Source organism: Arvicola amphibius, chromosome 17, assembly GCF_903992535.2.
Source record: "Arvicola amphibius chromosome 17, mArvAmp1.2, whole genome shotgun sequence".
In the NCBI taxonomy this organism is placed as follows: domain Eukaryota; kingdom Metazoa; phylum Chordata; class Mammalia; order Rodentia; family Cricetidae; genus Arvicola; species Arvicola amphibius.
Window position 1 is genome coordinate 21,485,140 of NC_052063.2, and position 20,846 is coordinate 21,505,985.

A 20,846-nucleotide genomic window follows, 5' to 3' on the forward strand; every position below is an offset into this window, starting at 1 on the left:
CCCCAGAGCCACCTAACGCTCGACCTGGGTCCACTCCGTTCAAATCACGCAGCCAATAGGAAAACCCTCCGCCCTGGGCCGACGGCGTCGCGCGGGCCGGACGAGCCCCGGAGGCAGGTCAAAACCCCGGTACCGCCTCTCCCAGCCGACCGGCGGGCCTCCAGAGCCCCTGGTCCCGCCGGACAACCTTTCCTTCCCGGCCTCCTCCCTCCCTTTCCAGGATCGTCCCAGCCCCCGGCAGTCCCAGCCACACCCGCTTCCCTCCGGTGGCGCCCCCGCCGTGCTCGGCGGCCGCGCTCTTCCTGGGCCGGGCGGGAGGGGCGGGGGTGGGGGGGCAGAGCGCGCATGCGCACAGGCCGCAGGGCGCCTCCCCGGCCACGATCTCGCGAAGTTACGCTCAGCCGGGCCGCGGCTGACGGAGGGGCGGGCGGGCGGACAGGCAGGCGGGCGGGCCGTGCCGGGGGGCGGGAGGGCGTCTGTGGGAGGAAGAGAGGTCCAGCTCTGCCGGGCTCGCCCCAGTGCTCTGTGGGATACTGGAAGTCTCGAGCGTCTCCTCCCCAGCTCGCAGCTCGGCTCCGGGCGGCTCGGTGGCCGCCACGGTCGCACACCCCCCGCGTCCCCTCTCGCCTCTCCCTCGCCGCCGCCCCCTTCCCCCCCGCTCGCGATAAGAAGAGCCGGCGGCAGGAGAGGGGGATGAAGATGGCGGACGCGAAGCAGAAGCGGAACGAGCAGCTGAAGCGCTGGATCGGCTCGGAGACGGACCTCGAGCCGCCGGTGGTGAAGCGCCAGAAGACCAAGGTGAAGTTCGACGATGGCGCCGTCTTCCTGGCCGCCTGCTCCAGCGGCGACACGGACGAGGTCCTCAAGCTGCTGCACCGAGGTGCCGACATCAATTACGCCAATGTGGACGGACTCACCGCCCTGCACCAGGTCTGTGTGCGCCCGCCGCTCGCACTCCGACCCCCACCCCCCCACCCTCCCCGGGCCCACGTCGTGCTCGTGCCCGTGCCCGGGCCTCTCCGGTCGCCGGTCCTGAAGGCCCGGGGTGGTGGTGGCGGGAGCCTCCCTGCTGCGGGTGAGGGGGCGGCTCCGGCGGGGTAGGCTGGCCGCGGGGCTCCAGGCCCCCTTCGGACCCCCGCTTGCCCGTGCAGTTGGGAGCCGGCTGATTTCCTAGACTCGGGGCAAGATGGGGCTGTGGGCCTCTGGGGGAGGTGGGGGACCCCAGGGCTATCTGTGGACATGTGTCTGGGACTCTGGGTCAGGACGAGCAGGAGTGTGTAATGGGTTGTGCCGAGGCCCGGTGTCACTGATCCACTGTAGCGGGGGAGGGTGGTTGAAAGCCACTAACAGGGATCGGTAACTTGGGCAGAGGGACCCCCTTGGGCCTGGAGGTGGACATGGGCTTTGGTGTACTTTTTCGGAGTTGATTACCAATGATGACGATAATAATAGTAATCAAGAGCCGGAGCCGGGTGCCCTGAGCGAACGATTTCCTGTTTTCTCCTTTATTACTCTTGGTCACTGGGGAGGGGAAAACGGGGTGTAATTAGCTGATCTGCAGTGGCTGAAAGAGAGGGGCTGGTAGGGTATCGGCTAGGGAAGCCTTCCCAAGTGGGCTTGCCCACCTCTTCACTGAAATCTATGATTCCTGGTCGCGAAGAGTTTGTCGCAGTGTCACATAGCCCTGAGCCCTGGCTCTCGAGTGTGCACCGGGACTAGAAAGAGAAGAATAAACACTCTACAAAGACAGTTGTCAAACTTTGCTTTTCCTTTTGGGGTTGGGGGGTTAAAAAAAAAAAAGAAAGCTATTCCCAATCTTTTCTCAAAATGGATGCTTTGTGCATGTTAAAGTTTTATAGTAGTCCGATTGGGATCTCTCGGTGTTAGCCAAATAAGGAGAAACTATTGGCAATCCAGAGATAATGTTGCTTTGCCTTTAACAAGCCAAAAGCAACAAAACCCTTAGAGTCCTGCTCGAAAAGCAAGTTTTTAAGTGCTGGTAATAGGTGCCATGGCATAAATTCTTACTATTTTCATATTAAGCAACTTGAAATTACTAGAAAATTTACAATGAAAAAGGCCTTTCTTAAGGCTATCTCGAAGTCGTCTTGGTTGGGTGGGAAATCAGATTCAGTTTGAATAATACTGTGGTAAAAACTCCTTTGGGTGGTTGGAGCTTAAGGCTTCACATTTTGTATCGGAACTTTAGAGTTTGTGACTCTTAACTTTTCACCTTTTAGAACAACGTGGTATATTTTCCTTATATTGCTTCCTGCTTTAGTAAGTGATGACCATGTTAAGTTTCATTTAATCAAATTCTCATATCACACTTGGCATTAAGCCTTTGTTTACAAAGCTGACTGGAAGGGTTGAAATGACTGACAATTGGCAGGACAGATCTGGAATTCAGAATGGCCCCCAGTGAAAAAAGACAGCCTGCTTTCTCTCATGTGCTGCAAACCTCATTTGCTTACAGCATAGTGTAACTAAAGATCAGAAAACATGGTCTTGAGAACGAAAACAACTTTGGCATTAAAATTTATAATTGTATAAAATGGAAGAAAAAATCTTAAGAGTTTTCTTTGAAATGTCCCTGCAAGTTTTAATGTGAAATTGTTTCTGAAACACAGTTACTGTTTGTCAGAATGCTTGGATAATGGTTCATATCAGTACATTTTCTGAAACTGCTAAGTAGAACCGTAAAGTTGCTTCTCTGTGGACAATTGTATTGGCTTGGAGACGAAGGCAATTCCCACATTTTTTTTCATATTGCAGTAGTGATTTCGACAGGAGGAAACACATGGAGTTGGCTTTTAAGGGCTTGTGTTTCACTTCTTTAAGAGGCTGGACCTGCGATAACTTCTGGTCTAACTGGATTCAGTGCTTTGTTTGGTGAATGTACATACAGTCTTTATTGAGAATTTTGTTAGAGTTGGCAAGCACAGGAGAAGTTTCTGAGTTTAGGCCATTTGCATAGCTGATTTGGTGACCAGTCCTTGAGTATTTTAGTACTCCAAAGACCATAAAATAACTGAAATATTTAACCAGCCTAGCTTCTCTGGAGTCTGTTCACATATTCCCTCACTTTTTAGTTTGGCAGGAGAAAAGCTGCGGTCCCAGCCCAGGGCTACACTAACTCTGGCCTTTTCCTTACCTTTCTGATGGAAGTGGTTGGCGGTTTAAGGTGTAGATATCGGTCGGATGAGCTCTGGTTGAAAGCAGTGAAAGAAACTCCACTGCTGTTGTTTATCTCTGGTATAGAAATGCCGACTGTTCCGAGAGAAGGCAAGCTTCTGTCCTAGTCCCTGGAGTAGCCTTCATCTTTCAAGTGTAGGATACGGTTGTCTGACTTTTTGTCTAGACCCGAGGTCTAGATGCAGTTATTCACCTGCAGAGCTCTATTTATAGTGTGCGATTATACCTATATTTTAGCGTGCTTCGCGAACAGTTTCAAGATCTGTTGTGTTATGTATAAGATGCCCTATCCTGGTCCTTACTGATACGCCTAAAATGCAAGAGTGTCAGTTTGTAGTTTAGCTTTTTTGTTTTATCCACAAAATCTTAACTTTTTCTCTATGCCAGTGGTTTTCAAGTCAAGTTCCAGTTTCCATTCTTATAGAACATTCTTGCTCAACTTTCTGTTACAAAATGAATTATACCTATATATTGTAATTTTAATCAAAAGTATATATCGTTAAGTAGGCGTGTCTATTCTGATCTGTTTATTTACCGTAGGTTGACAGCGACTTTGTTTTCACGAAACATTTCTTTAAGGGACTCTTTAATCTGTTTTTGTCACTTGTTTAGTTATTTTTTTCATGTCTTGACATTATATGGAATCCTTTTTATGCAATCTGAATATTCAGCTTTAGCTTTAAATCATCATGGATTTCAGATGAAAATGCAGACTAAAACCCCGATCCTCACTAAGCACGACTTTTCATTGACGCCTCTATTTCTGTTCATGATGTCAGCAATCTCAAGATAAAGTTAAACATTTTCGTTATAGTTTACTCTTGCTCCCAGTGTACATATGTCCAGGCAGTCACCTGTCCTTCAGAATTACCTTCAAATTAATTTTTTCCTTGCTAGTTTGAGTATCAAGCTGTTCCATGCACTTACATTTTTATCCTGGTATTATAGGAACAGTTTGTCTTCTCATCTTTATATGTGCATGTATGTATGTACGTACGTATGTATGTATGTTTGTATGGTTTAGTCTAGGATACATACCGATTTTACATACTCTAACAGTGCTGTGTTGTGCCTGTCCTCTTACTATATGTTTGAAACATTGTCATTAGCCTATGCTTAGTAACTGAAATTGGTGAACGTTTTCATTGGGACTGTATCTTTACTTTTTTTTTTTTTTTTTATTTCAATGCTTTTAGTCATCTCTTTTCCTCTACTAGACTAGCCTTCCTTTCTGTTCCAGCCCACAGTAGTTTTCTTCAAGGTTCCATCCAGCTGCTGACTAGAAGGGCTCTTTCTTTGTATAACTGTGGTAGCAGAGACACATGCGCTCTTCTAACGCACGCCCTGTACTTAGGTTCTGCCCATCTTTGTTATTAAAGCACTTCTTACTGGGTAGTATTTGGAAGCTTGCTTCTCCAAACTTAAAGAATCGGACCTGGTATGTTTCCAGGGACTGACTCACTAAAAATTTTTATTGAATTGTATGCTGTATTTCTTTTCATGACTGTCTTATGGTTGGTTATTTGTATACTGTGAGCTATATATTTGAAGCCTGCAAATCCAGGTTTTAGAACATTGGTTTAATATTATAAAATTTGTTTTTAATGAAAAACTTTGTAATGGATGTTTGGTACATTTCTTTTAATTGAGATTTAAAGTATTTCTAAGTATGCTCCCTTTCTTTTAAGAAGTATTAAACCAGCCTCAAATTTGGTTGAGTGGTAGAAAATACATTCAGTTGAGCCATTAGTCGAGGACCTCATAAGAAACTAAGGTAGAGCCAGGTGGTGTTGGCACATGCCTTTAATCCCAGCATTCGGGAGGCAAGGCAGGTGGATCTCTATGGGTTCGAGGCCAGCCTGATCTACAAAGTGAGTTCTCAGGAGACAGGACAGGCTCCAAAGCTGCACATAGAAACCCTGTCTTCAAAAAAAAAAAAAAAAAAAAAAAAAGGAAGAAGCAGCTGAGATAGATTCTCTAGTGAAATCCGAGGTTAGACTGTAATTTTACAGCAATGCCCCCCTGCTTCCAACTAGACAGACTTGTAGATAAGCTTAATAGTAAATCATTCTGCTCTTAAATGCAAGTTTTATCAACTTGTAAGGGATCCATTGAAAGCTTCTATGTAAAATGCAGGACAGGTGTAGTGCAGTTTTTCCTTAAGAAGCAAAGTGTTAGAATACTAGAAGCAGTTGATTTTTGAATTGCTTGTCGTGTAATAGTTCAAGTGTTATATACGTGTTTTAAGCTGAATACATTTATAGTTTTGTAACCTTTTCCTCTTCTTTTTTCAATGAAATGTTGGGGTTTTGATCAATTATAAAAAGTATTAACATTTCTGTTAAAAATGTACATGAAGCCAAGTAGTGCTGGCACACGCCTTTAATCTCAGCACTCAGGAGGCAGAGGAGGCAGAGGCAGGCGGACCTTCGTGAGTTCAAGGCCAGCCAGGTCTACAAGAGCTAGTGCCAGGACAGGCTCCAAAACTACAGAGAAACCCTGTCTCGAAAAACAAAACAACAACAACAAAAAATATACATGAAATCATTTTTCTGCGTGCTTTCCTTTAGAAAAGCTGTTCTATCTTATGCTGATGGCTCAATAAACTTTTTATTGAAATCCTTCAAAATCCATTTTTAAAATGTATTAAGCAAGTTGCCAAGCCCAGACCAGTCCCTTCCTTCACAGAAGTAAATGGACAATGTAGCCATATATGGGGTGAGCTGGTGCAGGCCAGCGCCTACACTGCTGCTCATTGCTGCTGTGAGCGCTCTCTGCACTTGCTGGCGCTCTGCTTCCTGGCAGCAGTTCTGTGGTCTGACTTTGAAGTGTCACAACCTAGACTATCTTTCCTGGGCTTTGGCTCCAGTGTGATTGCAAGCTGTGACTGAGCATTTTCTAGTGTAGCCAGGTAGGAGCACTGGGCAGAAGAGCAGGGGAAGCTTTTGTCAGCTCTCTTACCATGTTCTCCTCCATGTTCTCTTCAGTGAGAGAAACACATTCGGAGTCCAGACGATCTTGAAGAAAGGGCTTTTAGAAACCTTAATAGGCGTAAAGACAAAACATGATTAGATTGCTACTGTAGTAATAAATACCTCCTAAAGGTGCTGGTCTCATTGCTTTAGAGTCTGTTTAATAAGAGCCGTCTTTTATTATACCTTCTCTTGAAAGTTTGCTGGTTTCCATAATCACGGGGAAGAGATTTCGAGAGCTCTAGGAGTTCCTGTAGGTTTACTTTGTTAGGGTTGCAAGTCCAGTAGCCATGACTTAGCAGTGTCTTAGAAACAGTGTAGCTGTAATTCTCACAGCTGCCTTCCTGTCCTCTAGGTTGTCAGCACGAGGAATGGCAGAACTGGAATGCTAAAGCAGCTCCGAGTCCAGAGCCCAAGCTTTAGTCTAGGTACCCACTTTTTAAAACAAAAACAAAAAAAACCAAGGTTTTTCTCTCTGTGTGTATTCCTGCCTATCCCTGAGTTCACTATGTAGATGAGACGGGCCTCAAACTCACAGAGATCCTCCTGTCTCTGCCTCCTGAGTGCTGGGGTTAATGGTGTGCCACCATGCCCAGTGTCCTGTTTTAAGTCTGAAGAAGAAACTCTTTAAAATCATTTTTGTGATTGTATTGAATAGTATTTGAGAGTTTTCCCTGCACAAGTACATTTTTTAAAAACCTACTTTTGTTTCAAAGAACATTTGAAATCTTTTGATGGTACTTAAAATGCAATAGTAATATATTTAAAATTAATCTAGAATTCAAAATTGCTCTAAATTTTAGGACTTGCCAAGATTGTTTTGCTGATCATTAATTAAAGAATACCTGATCGTGTGGCTTCTTTGCTTTGTTTTTTATAATTTACGAAGGAAATTACTACAAAATACTCCTTTTTTTCCAGAATATAGAATTAGTTTTTCTTTTCATTTTTCTTCTAGTAACAATTTTATTACTACATTTAGTATGTACTTATTTCAGTGATTTTTATACCTGAGTGTACATTTTGTTCTTGGAGACAAACTGCAGGCAGACTCATATCTGAGATACTAAAGACAATCTCAGCTAGACCTGGCTATCTAAGCCTTTTATCCTCTGGAAGGCAGAGGCAGGCGGACCTCTGAGTTTCAGGATAGCCAGGGCTACATAGTGAGGTCCTGTGGTCAAAAGAAAAAATAATCTCACCTTGTCATCACTATGCAGCATAAAATTTCTCCAATTTACTTTGTAGACTGTGATCATTGATATTTTGGGCCAGCAGATGGGATGTTACACAAAATGCTAATGTAGCTTCTGATCTAGGAAAATGACTTTTACTCCTGCTTGATTTGCCTATTGTTTATAGGAACATCAAGTTATGTATTCCATGAAGTAATTTACAAGTGTAGCCAAGTTGCCATTCAGGTCTCAATTTGAAAAGAATAATTTTTTTATTTTGATAAAAATATGAAATATGATTTCTTTATTGCCCGTTATTCTCTGGATTTTATTTACATGAACATCTTTATTTCAGTAACTAAAAGTACATCTTTTTTTTTTCCTTTGCTCCATCAGGGAATTTAAAACAAGTAGTTTGATCACCTGGTAGTATCATCATTTTATAAAATAATGGAATATTTTAACAAAAAAGGATGTCGCATCAAAATAAAGGGCAGTTGAGATTCACTTGTCAATCTAGTAAATTATCAAGAGATTGACAGAGGTGTTCTTTGTGCTTTGGTGAAAGTACATTTGCAGCCAGGGCTGACCAGACCCCATGACTATGCTATGTGTTCTGCTTTTACCAGGCCATGTTGTGGCATTCTGTATCATCAGAGTTTAAGCACTGCAGCTCTTGGATACATAATAGGAAACAAGAAGGAATTTATCTGAAGGGATTGGGGAAATGGGTGAAAGCCTTTGGGACCATTGGTTTCGTATTCCTGCTTCCATAAGTCTTTGTGCTTCTTGTTATCCTGTGGAGTGTATCTCCCATCTTATTTTTAGTAAGACACAGCTCAAAGCACAGAGTGTGAGAGAGGTCTTGGACACTAGAGTACACGGCGATTCTCTGCACTTTCTAAACCATATTTTTAGCATTCATATATTACCTGTTATTAAAAGTGTATCTTACTCTCAGACAAAATAGGAAATTTCTTTACATAGTTATTTTTAATTTTTCTTTGTCTGCATTTTAATTCAGTAGGTGTACAATTGGTATCTTTTTTAAAAAAAAACTAAATATTGCAATTTTAACAGTAGCATTAATAGGAAATGAACTGATAAGTTGTCTGGGCAACTATGACAGTATTTATAGTATCAACAGGTATCAGAGGCAGGGTGTGTGGCACATACCTTTAATCCCAACACTTGGGAGGCAGAGGATGCCTGTCTCTGGGGAGTTTGAGGCCAGCCTGGTGTACACAGTTGAGTCCCAGGACAGGCAGTGCTACAGTTGGAGCCTGTGCCTCAAATAAATAAATAAATGAATGAATAAAGAAATAAATTTATGTTTAAGTAGATATTACTACTGTAAAATAATCTGTATTTTAGATTTACTAAATAGAATATATTGCTGATTATTAAAACAAGTTTGTGTAATTTATTTTAAAAAATGAATATCTTTAAAAAATTCTTGGTATTCATTTAGGAAAGGGTTCCTTGGTAGCACACAATAAAAGCAGTACCTTCATTGTAGTGATGCTAATTAGAGACTCTTTGCTGAATGTTTTCATTATGGATCCCTCATACACACAGTTTTCTGACCTCACTTGTGTTTTGGTTGCTTATCTTTCCATTGTTGTGCTGGCTAGCCATAAAAAGGCAGGCGTCACTTATGTCTTACTGCCCTCCATGCCTGCTTGACTCAGATGTTCTCAGGGGTGGAGACATTCCACATTGTCATGTGTCATATAGGCATTTCTGAAATGACATTCACTAGAAACCATGGAGAGCAGTGAAAGCATTTCTCAGCTGTCACCTCTTTAGTAATCTAAGTATGCTATGTGCATCGAGAGAAGAGAGTCCATGGAGAGAGCTTTGCCTAATAGAAAGCTCTAGCTTGACTGTTACCTCATATTGACTTGGTTGTGTTTTGGATTAATGTAGTCTCCTAAAAAAATTCAAGACTGTACAAACTGTCGCTTTCTGCAGTATTAGATAATACTAAGGAGATTGGATTTGATGAGGTGTGAATTAATGCCTTCTTCAAGTTTGGTAGCCATATAGGAAAGTATTTTTTCATGAACTAATTGTTGAAATACCCAAGTATGCATGCACATTCATGAATTATCCTTATATTGAGGTTTTATGTTTATAATATTTATATAAAATAATATAATTACATAAGATAATTTTGAAGGCTATATATCTTTCAAGATTATTTTAGATGGAAATATCAGTGCTTTGGAGCATCAGCTCTAGGACATTTTTATGGATGTCCTCTCTATTAAAATATATCCAGTAAAGTTACATTTTGAAAATGCTGATTACTTGTAGTTGTATCTGGTGCATAGGTAGATTGTGATAATAAGCATGGTATCATTAATAAATAGCATGAGTAACTACATGTTTTCTACAAAGCTTATTTTAAAAAATTTATTGCTTGAGAATTTCATACATGCATGTAAGGTGTTTTGATCAAATGCGTTTCTCCATTTTCTTTCACCTTCTCTTCTATCCCATCCCTATTCCTTCCCAATTTCATATGTTCTATTTTTGAAACCCACCAAGTCTGCTCAGTGTTGCCAATATAGGTGTGGTGGCCTCATCCCTAAATACCCCAATTCTCTTTCCTCAAGCCACTACCAGTTGTCAGTAGCTCTTCAGCTAGAAGTGGGACCTGGTGACCCCTCCCTCATCCACGAACGAGCCTTTGTTGATCTTGTACTGGCCATGTGCATGCAGTGTAGCTTCTATGAGTTCATGTGTGCCACTGGCATGTCATAGCATGAAGACACTGTCTCAGCATAGTCATCCACTCCTTCTGGTGCTTAGAATCTTTTCCCCTCCTCTTCTGAGCCCAGGGAGGAGGGCATGTGATAGATGTCCCGCCCTAGTCTCTCTCTCTGTCTCTCTCTGCACCTTGACCTGCTGTGGGTTTCTCTATGAATTGCCATCTTTGCAAAAGGAGGGGTGAAAGGTGCACTCATCTATGGGTGAAAAGGTAAGTTGTTAGGAAGCTGTTAATCTCAGCAGGATGAGAATACCGGGTTCTTCCCATCTAACCATGGATTCCTGGCACTGTTATGGTACCAGGCATGAGTTCTACCTTGGGGAACAGACTACAAGCTTACTTTTAATTAGAACATGATCATAAAGAGGCTCTCTGAAATTTCAGTTAACTCTTTGCACAGTTTTTGACACTGGGTATAAGTTGTTTCAGAATTTCTCTTAGTGAACCTAGTACACTCTTTTGTTTGTGTTCTAGGTTTTGTTTGTTACACTTGACAGTTTGAATATTTGTGTATTTATGTTTTTGTTCCTAACAAAAGTTTTGATGCTGCTGTATCCAGACTTGGATGCTGTATTTTGTTAAAAGCATGTTAATTAATCTGTGTAGTTTTTCTCAAAATTTTTGAACAGATCGCATGTTCAGCAATTTCTATATCCTTCTGAAGTACATTGGGCAGGATCTGTCTTTTCCTTGAAAATGTCTATTGCAGCTTTATCCCTTCAGCCACCATTTTCAGTCTAATCTCAGTGCATTTACCTTAGGTATGAAAAGCTATAAGTAATTATTAAGATTTCAATGCTTTCTGTGCTTTGTTTTTGTTGTTTGCTTTTGAGACAGGGTTTCATGTAGTTCAGGCTAGCCTTGAAATCCTGATTCTCTTGCCTCAGACTCTTCTTTTTATTTCTTAACACTGTTTATATTTATGCTTATTATATATGCATATTATTGCAAATAGAAATGCCTCGGTAATTAAAAATGCATAGGAAAAAATAGAAGATGTTTAGTGCTAATCAAAGGTCCAGGGTTGAAAATAGCCCCTTAAAAGTCTACTAAACTTACTTTAAAACAAGTATGTGATTACCTATAAATAGGATTATGCTTAGTTTCTATTTTTAAGATTATACATAACCTCTGTTAATTAGTGTTAATACACAGTTTTCCTTTAACGGTTTTATGGAATTTCACTTTGTGTGTCTAAAATTATTTTTCTAATTTGATGACTGTTTACTACCTTTTCATGATGTAGCATGCAAATATTAGACTATTTATCTTCATCTTAATTCCTTGTATTCTGTGAATTGCTCCCAAAAAATGTCACCTAAAAGTTTTATGTTTTGTTCAGAACATATGAATTTATAAATTGCTTCCTAGAAATGTCACCTGAAGTTTTGTTTTGCTAAAATGTTGTGTTGCTTTTGTACTTGTTTATAGAAGACATTTTTCAGTGAAGCTTCTGATATGAAATATAAGAAAACTGACCTTGAACAGACTACAAGATGACACATCTGTTAAACTCGTGCGATGATGTCATCCTCCATAAGTCACCCAAAGGAAAATTATTTTATTGTTTCGCTACTTTGTGTGAATGTGTAAAATTTGTTGTATTCACTGAGAGAAGTAGTTAGAAAAGAAACAAGATGAAAGTATTCTTCCTCACCCACCTCCTTTTTTTCCTATTGGTATGAATATGTATGTGTGTGCATGCATGTATGTGTGAGAGAGAGAGACAGACAGACAGAAAGAAAGAAAGAACATGGGCATACACATCTGCAAATATACATGTAGAAGTCAAAGGACAGCTTTGGATGTTGGTGCTCACCTTCTCCCTTGTTTGTGGTGGGGACTCTTGTTTTCCCAGTGAACACACTGAGCTAATTAAATCCCTGTGAGTTTCTAGGGAGTCTTTTGTTTCTGCCTTCAGGTCCTCTTAGGAAGGAACACTGGTATTTCAGAGGCTCATGTTACATATCCGAGTTGCTCTTCTAGAGGACCAGAGTTCACTTCCCAAGGTCTACTTGGGGACTTAGAGCTGTCTGTAACTCCAGTCCCAGGGCTCCTTTCTGGCCTCTATAGGCCCCAGGCAAACATTCATGCAGGCAAAACATCCATATACATAAAAACAAATTAACAATTAATTTAAAAAGAAGTACGTCATTTTTTAAAAGATTTAATTTGATGTTTTAGAAGTTTGCAATGTATGTTATTAAAATGTTTACCTAATCTATATTTGTATAATGCCATTATCCACTTAGAGGTTAACTTCATGCAACAAATATTTAGATCATCATGTTTGACACTTTACTAATCATATAGTGTCAAGTGTGCTTTTGATTGGCATCGTTAACAAATGATAACAGTTCAGGAGCTGAAAAGGTGCAGGGTTAGATTATTCTTTTTGAGAAGGACTTAGCCCAGAATATCAAAAAACTATTTGAGTAATAAATTTATAAGTTTATTTAATCTATGTCATAACCTGTTTCCTCTGGTTCTTCTCAGAGGTCTTTTTTAAAAAAAATATTTATTTATTTATTATGTATACAATATTCTGCATATGTGTGTATGCCTGCAGGCCAGAAGAGGGCACCATGCCCCATTACAGATGGTTGTGAGCCACCATGTGGTTGCTGGGAATTGAACTCAGGACCTTTGGAAGAGCAGACAATGCTCTTAACCTCTGAGCCATCTCTCCAGCCCCTTCTCAGAGGTCTTGTTCATTTTCTTTCTGATGTGCTTTTTAAGGACAAGCGTTCCTAAGACTCTTGTGCCTTTTTTTCTTTCTTTCATTCCTGTAGTTCAGCTGTTTCCAGAAAATCTGAGCTCCTTTTTACATTGTCCGTATCTTTTTATTTTAGCATCCTCATTCTTCAGCTTACAAAGCTAGAACTTTGATGGCCATCTTCTGCTTTCTCTTCTTCACCTCTTCCATACAGTTATCTTCCCCAGCAGTTTCAGGCCTGCAGTATAGTCTGCTCCAGTCTTAGTTAGGGTTTCTCTGGCTATGATAAACATCATTACCAAAGGATAAGGGAGGAGAGTAATTGACCTTCCATTTGTTATATTGTCACTTAGTAAAGCCAGGACAGGGACCTGGAAACACAAACTGCAGCAGAAGCCATAGAGAAATGCTGTTTCTTAGAACACCCAGCACCACCTGCCCAATGGTCGGTCATACTATCCACATTGGTGTGGGCCCTCTCACATTTATTTACCACTAATTAAGAAAATGTAGCACAGGCTTGCCTATAGGCCAGTCTTACAGAGGCGTTTCCTCAGTTAAGAGTTCTTCCCCATTGACTCTAGCTTGTGGCAAGTAATATATAACTAGCCAGCACAGTTCCAGAGGCTCTTAAGTACTCAAAGATGTGTATTTTTTGTAAAACAAATTCTAACAGTGCTCTCTAATGAAATGAAGTTGCTTTTGCTTTAGGAAATTACAAGTCAGACCCACAGTGAGTTACCCATTTCACAGCCTCTAGGATGGCAGTGATAAAATGGATAGGAACATGTAGACTAGATATGTGCAAGTTGGAACCCTCCTGCACTGCTGGCAGTAATGTAAAACATGTAGCCACTTTTTTAATTATTAAAATTTTATTTATTTGTGTATTTGTGTAAGAGATTATGTAAAGACTGGAGCCTGCATGAAGGGAATAATTTTGTCTCTGTTGTGGGTTCTGGGAATCAAGCTCAAGTTAGCAGGCTTGCGTCTTTCCCACTGAGCCATCTCAGCAGCTTCACTTTTAAAACAATCTCATTTCTCTATATGGCTTAGCAGTGTGTATGTGTGTATACAGTGTGTATATATGTGTATATGTATATAGTATAATATATATTCTAGAAGTCTATCTTGGTAAATGATTTTATTTTAAAGCAAAATTGTTTTTACTACTAAGAATTAAGGCATTGACAATTCTAACAATTCTAAACCTTAGACTAAACGTGGCATTATTCGGTGTAGTTAATAACAAACAAGTTGGCCTGTGTTGCCTTAGTACGGCTTGCTGTCTGCTAGAGTGTATAGGTAAGCAAAGGAGCAGTCACAGATTTCTATCCGTTATATGTAATGACCTGGAGTTGTTGTACTCCAGAGTGTTGTGAAAGCTTGTGGAGGCACATCCACACTAGAGTCAGGGCACCCCAGATTGTAAATGAGAGCAGTGTTTGGGACAGTCCTTCAGAGACAGAGAATAGCATATGCAGAGACCTGGTGGTGAACAGAAGTGGACAGTGTCCTGACAGATTTGTGTCAAAGATTTGTGTGGCCCATATTCTGATGTGGTTTGCGTGTAAATGAGGGTTCTATATCATGTGTTTACTGCTTGTCTAAAGAGGGGAGTATGAAACAAAAAGTGACAGGTGAGTGTGAACAGTGTTCTAAAGGGTACGTGGTTGGACTAGTGGAGATGAGCATTACATATGTTCCTAACTATATGTTATATATTGACTTGGCGGGGGGGAGGGGGAGGGGAGTTGTACTTAGTCTATTCTCTGAGGCCGTTTCTGTCTGCTGGAAATTTGATAACCAAATAAAACAAAGTTCTAGAAAAACCACAAGAATACATATGCCTAAAATAAATCCTCTCTCTTTAACTCTTCCTGTACATTTCAGTCCTAGGATATCTTCTGAGTGCTGCGAGGTGTTGAGAGCAGGTGTTTGGGGATGTGGCTTGAGTGCATGCAGAAGTGTGGGAAGAGTAGTGTAGTGCGGTGACGTCAGCTGAGATGCTGCGCTGGGAAAGTGAGCTCAGAGGCAAGGAGGCGGCCGAGAGGTCAGTGCTGGGAGCATGGCAGGTCGTCCTGAGAATCATACACTTAGGAGTTTCTCCAATGCCTGCAGCTTCCCTCAGCTTCTACGTTTACTCAATAGTGCTTTCAGGGAATAGAAACATTTCCTGTAGCAAAGAAAAAAGCTAGTTAGGCTTTTCTTATGTGTATTATGTTGGTATGATTTTGTTAAGAATATAACTAGGCATGCTTTTGTTTTCTGAAGTTTTTCTTTTGACATTTTAATTTTTTGTTACACAGGTAATGAGAAAAACAGCTCTTAAACAGAATTTTGTGGTCTGTTTTAACCTGCAGTAAGTTCATTAGTCTTATTTCAACTTAAGTGGGCCAGGAAGTAGTTATCTTATTGAATTCTGACTTTTAATATGTAGTTTTCTCTTTTCTACCTACCTTTGACGTTTAATCATGTGTGTGTGTGTGTGTGTGTGTGTAATGTGTGTGACATGAACTGATGGTTTGTAAATTGCCCTTTCTAAAAACACTTTAATGTAAAAATGCTACTTGAAAGAGACAATATGTATGTTATACCATCTGGAGACAAGGCATTTGTATAGGATACAAATGTGGAAATCACTTTAGCTGGTTAACAGTGACTGAAATAGACATTTTATTTTTTTATTTTATTTATTTATTTATTTATGGTTTTTCGAGACAGGGTTTCTCTGCAGCTTTTTTAGAGCCTGTCCTGGAACTAGCTCTTGTAGACCAGGCTGGCCTCGAACTCACAGAGATCCGCCTGCCTCTGCCTCCCGAGTGCTGGGATTAAAGGTGTGCACCACCACCGCCCGGCGAAATAGACATTTTAAATTATGCCATCTTTGAATGTTTTTTTTAAATAGTTTCTCTTGTTCGGACAAGGGAAAACATCTGGTAATATTTTGAGTGTTAACTATAGATACTTGGACATAACTGAATATTGGTTTGCTAGTTTGTTAAGGGTTGGTGTTGATGGTACGTGCTTGTTTCTGTATTGCACGCTTCTCTTCACCCTCTTTCCTGGGGAAAGGATTGGTAATGTGATAGACACTTCAGGAGAGTTTTTAAGTGATTTTTTTTTTTTGGAAGATAACATTAGGTATATTTTGTAGCTATTGGCAAGTAGACCCTGAGCTATTGGCAAGTGGACCCTGAAAGTTCAGAACAAGTTGATTACTAAAAAATGCACATTCTTTTCAGAGGACACCATATTTTCAACGACAGTATTTGAACTCCAGCAGTTTGGACAGTTCCAGCAGGAAAGATGTAGACAAAGAAAAAAGTCCATAAGGCAATTTTTATACAGTGAACATTTTTACTTTGTAAACTATGAATATAAAAAGTATTTGGTGATAAAGATCCATTTTAAGAATTAGTTGGAAAGTGGCCACAAATTTCTAAAAATTTTTGGGAATATTATGCCCAGAATGATATGAATTGTTGGGAAATATTTTTGAAACTGGCGAAAGAAAATGCTGGCTGAGTTCAGGTCCTGGGTTCAGATCCCCATGTGGCAGCATGGTGCAGCCCTGGCACAGGGGAGGCAGGGACCCAAGGATCCTGGAGCTTACAGCCAGCCCAGCCATTTCTGTAGACTCCAGGTTCCAGGGAAAGATTTTGTCTTGAAAATCAGGTAGAGAGCTACTGAACTTTTGAAGAAGAAATTCTGTGTCAACTTCTGGCCTCCATACATATGTGTGTGCAACATATGAACATGTATACACCACACACACAAAGACTGTGAAAGAATGCTGTTGAAACCCACAAAAGAGAGAGTTGTGTGAGAGCCCTTCACTGAGAGACCGAGCAGTTAGTGGTTGATGGGAAGGGTTGCCATTTTCTCCAGTGGTGGTGTTCCTAACAGATTTACTACACTCTAGATAGGTCACCCCATCTTTGCTCGTGCACTGATTAAAAGCAACCACTGATTAAACTCAGTGGGTCCTACTCCAAAGGGACATAAAAAGTAGGGAAGAAGGGCTTCATCAAGAGAGGGAGAGAGACAGGATAATAAAGGGTAAAGATGGTGAAATACATTACATATGTGTATAAAATTGTCAAAGAATAAAAAGTAAGTTACAAATTAGAACAAGAATAGGAAGAAGGCAATAGAATGGCATTTATATGTATAATTTTATATGTATATTTATTTTAAATGGCTTGTAAAGTCTAATATGCATTGTAATGGTAATTTTGGAAGAAATTTTATTGGTTACTAGATGTCCATTTGAGTTTTGTTTTTTTTTTTTAAAAAAAAACAAACAAGTTTTGTTGACTTTTTTGTTTGTTTTTGGAACCTGACTTGGAAGTAGCTCTTGTAGACCAGGCTGGCCTCTTTTATAGTGTGTGTGTGTGTGTGTGTGTGTGTGTGTGTGTGTGTGTGTGTGTTTATGCCACAGTGCACCTTTAGAGGTTGGAGGACAGCTTGTGGAAGTGGGTTTTCTTCTTCCATTGTGTGTGTTCTAAGGGTATAAGTTGGGGCTTAGGGGTAAGTGACTTTACCCACAGAGCCATCTCACTGGTCTGTCTTGACAAGATTTGTAAATTCAAATGAGAATATTGCCAACTAAGTATGGTTTAAGATCTAGTACAGGATTTGGGTAAATTCATATTTCCTTTGTGGTTAACATGACTAAGGTCTGTCACAGCTAATAGCCAGGCCCAGGTGGATAGCACCTGGCTGACTCACTGTGGGTATGTTAGTCTGGTGATGGGTGGTTATGTGTCAATCCAGACTCCTTGGTTCTTGATTTTGACCCTGTCCTTGCTGGCATGTTAGTCAGCACAGCTCAGGGACATTTAAAAGCATATAGAAGTGGGTTTTAATAATAAGATGAAAGAAGATGGTATTGACATAAAATTGCATTTCTAAATTGCATATGCAGGTTGAAATCCTCGACAGACATGAGAAGCAAGTGTGTGCAGGGATGGAGGCTAGCCCCGCTTGCCTTTCCTTTATGACTTCCCACCTTAACTTTTGAGACAGTCTCCTTAATCCAGAAGTCATAGCTTAACTAAACTAGATAACTAGTGAGCTCTGGCGACCTGTGAGCACAGTCTTTTCAGACAACTCATAGAGCCTCTCTCATTGTATAAACTTTTCTGCTTAGCCTCACCTGGGATAAATACATTTGTCAGTGTAAAAAGTTATTCTTTTTTTGTTTATTTTTGTGAACGTGGTATTGAAGCTAGGCTTCATTTGAGTTGTCAAGTTTTCAATTATAACAGGTTCTTGCATTCTTAAACAAATGGAAAAATTGATAGCTGCATCTTTGGAGGGACCTGCTTAAAATAATGGATAATAGAGAATTGTATATTAATGTTTGTGCATATCATAAATGTGTACATATTGTTGAAGGCAGTTACATTAGTTTCCATTCCTTGTGTAAGGATTATTTCATTATCCCAGTGAACAGAGTGAGGTACATTGTGACGATTGTATTGCGGAGCTGAGATACGAACGTAGTGATTAGATACCACTGGACATAGACTTTTCTGTAGTGGCTCTCGACTATTTGAACCAGATTCTATCACTGTGGTAACCTCAGGAATCCCTGGGGCTTAATTATAGACAGTTGATAGGCCAGAGTTGGTCCGTTATCTCCTGAAACTGAACCAAAGAGCTCTTGAAGAAACTGCTGAGCGGAGCCAGAGGACTCTCAAGGCACAGCTTGTCCTGTGCTGTCCTGGAACCTCTTAGCTGTTAGGTGGTACTGGACAAGAACTAGGGGATCCTTTGCTGTACAGTTAGTTTTTGTAATAGCCCTGCTTCTCCCTTTAACCTCAAGAGTGTTAACACACAATGATCAAAGTGCAGCATAGAACTAACAAGGCATAGGCTCTGCTAAGACGTTTCTCATCCCAGAGGACATGGTGTAGGCTTTAGGGAAAGTGCCCTTTTGCTTCCAATGTATGGGGCTCTGTACCTGCTTTCCGCTAACATTTGCTTTTATGTTCTGTCGGTTTTTCCATTACTAAAGCTTGGCTGTTATTTTTGGATGCTCTGATTCCAATTTTAGAACTTCTACGTTTTACATGACTGGGGATGACAGGGAGATAAAAACAAAATATAGACAGCAAGAAAAGCAAGCAGTTCTGAGTTTCAGGAAAAAAAAAACATAAGCTTTTTTCTATTATTAACTGTTCTTTTCCTATTTTGGAATAAAGTAGAACTAAAGCCTGGTTTAGGTAAGGTAGTTATCAGAGACAGTGATAGTAGTACACTCTTGGAAGATAGGAAATAACTAAGTATGTAGCGTTGGTTATTACTTGTTGAAAGTAGAAATGAATTTTCAGGAAAGACACTTTAATTACTCTGAAGACACTGCAAGACTTTGTATTGTTTAGAGAAAGCTTTTTATTGGAAAACCAATTATGGGTTAGTATTATAACTATTGTTAAAACTCCTAATTAAACACTGAGAGCTATTTAAATTGTTTTATTTTTATCTTTTTATATTTATGTATTGTTTATATGTATGCTTCTGCACCATGTGAGTGCCTGCAGATGCCAGAAGAGGGTGTTGGTTCCCCAAGAACTGAAGTTACAGATGATTGTGAGCTGTCGTGTGGGTGCTGGACATCAGATCCAATTTCTGGAAGGGCAGCTAGTGCTACTAACACTGAACCATCTCTCCAGGCCTTTGGACATGCTTTTATGAAGAATTCTGTTCTTTCAGAAATTTACGGTAGCCAGTAGTAGTCTGGTTTCTTTTTAGGTTGATAATGGAGTTCACTCCATTAAAAATGCTATGAAAGTTGTATTAAGCCATATAACTCTAAACTGTATTAATTTTCTTGTATTTTAAGAATAATCTATCTCTATAGATAGTAGTAAGATTAGGGGAAGTCTACTGTTAGTAGAAGCGCATGATAGAAAGAATGCGTAACCTCCTTTCTAGGTGTGTGCTGTTAGCATTCTCTTATTTTTAATCTTCTCTGAAAGAAATAACAATATTTGATTTATTTTTTTTTGTTTTGCTTAACCTTTAAGAAATTTTTCTTTTTATTTATGCATGTGTGCACGCTGCATGTGCAGATGGGGGCCACAGAGGGATATTGGATATCCTGGGACTGGAATTCCAAGCAGTTGTGAGCCCACCTGATGTGGGGGCCATCTCTCCAGCCCCTAACTTGATGTTTTTCATTAAAGTTAGCTGAGTATCTCTTTTTTCTCACCTTTCTTTTGCCTCATTTTTTCATTCTACCTTGAAGGTAGCTCTAAAGTTCAATATTATTTTTTAGTTAACTTATTGTTGAAAAAGTAGCTAATTAATTCTCTAAAACTAAGGGAAGGATATGACTTGATGTTAAGGATCATTTTGGATAATTTTAAAAACTTTTTAAATTAGAGTTTTTAAATTACATATATAATATATTTTTATTTTACGTACTTGAATTTATGTGAGTGTTTTGCCTGTGTGCATGTATGTGCACCATGTGCATGCCTGGTACCTGTGGAGGCCAGAAGAAGCATTGGGTCCCCTGGAACTGAAGTCACACAGAGTTGTAGGATGCTCTGCTGGTGCTGGCTGGGAACTGAACACATGTCCTTCACAAGAGCAAGTGCTCTTAATTGCTGAGCCATCTTCCCAGCCCCCAGTATGGGGTAATTTTATCAAAAGACATTTTAATTTTCTTCTGTGTATCTTTTCCTCAGGGGCTTTATTGTGGGTGGCAGTCATAGTCTCTAGCCCTCTCTGCCTTTCATATAAAGTACCCATTGACCTGCGGCAGGAAAGCCAGAGCTGTTACAATCTCATTGCTTGTTACTGAAATCCACTTAAAAATGTAGTCACGTGTTAATCTCTAGGAACTTATTTTAATGATTTGAAAAAGTGTGATCAGTCTTATATACATTAAACTGTGCAAGACTATAGCCTTTACCCATATATTATTATAGACATATTTTCATGCAGCCCACTGTCCTGTTTCTGAGTGTGTTGTGTATATCTTTATATAATTTGTA

The 20,846-nt window shown here is 40.2% G+C and overlaps 1 protein-coding gene across 4 annotated transcripts in view; it reads left to right on the forward strand.

Moving 5' to 3' along the window:
- The first annotated feature begins 477 nt into the window (after window positions 1-477).
- The window catches only part of Ppp1r12a (protein phosphatase 1 regulatory subunit 12A), a 108,564-nt gene continuing 88,195 nt past the window's right edge, over window positions 478-20,846 (forward strand). For all 4 annotated transcript variants that reach the window (XM_038314419.1, XM_038314422.1, XM_038314420.1 and 1 more), the window contains exon 1: window positions 478-930. In XM_038314419.1, coding sequence (XP_038170347.1) covers window positions 694-930 — 237 coding nt within the window. In that variant the 5' untranslated portion in view covers window positions 478-693. The remainder of the gene's footprint in view (window positions 931-20,846) is intronic.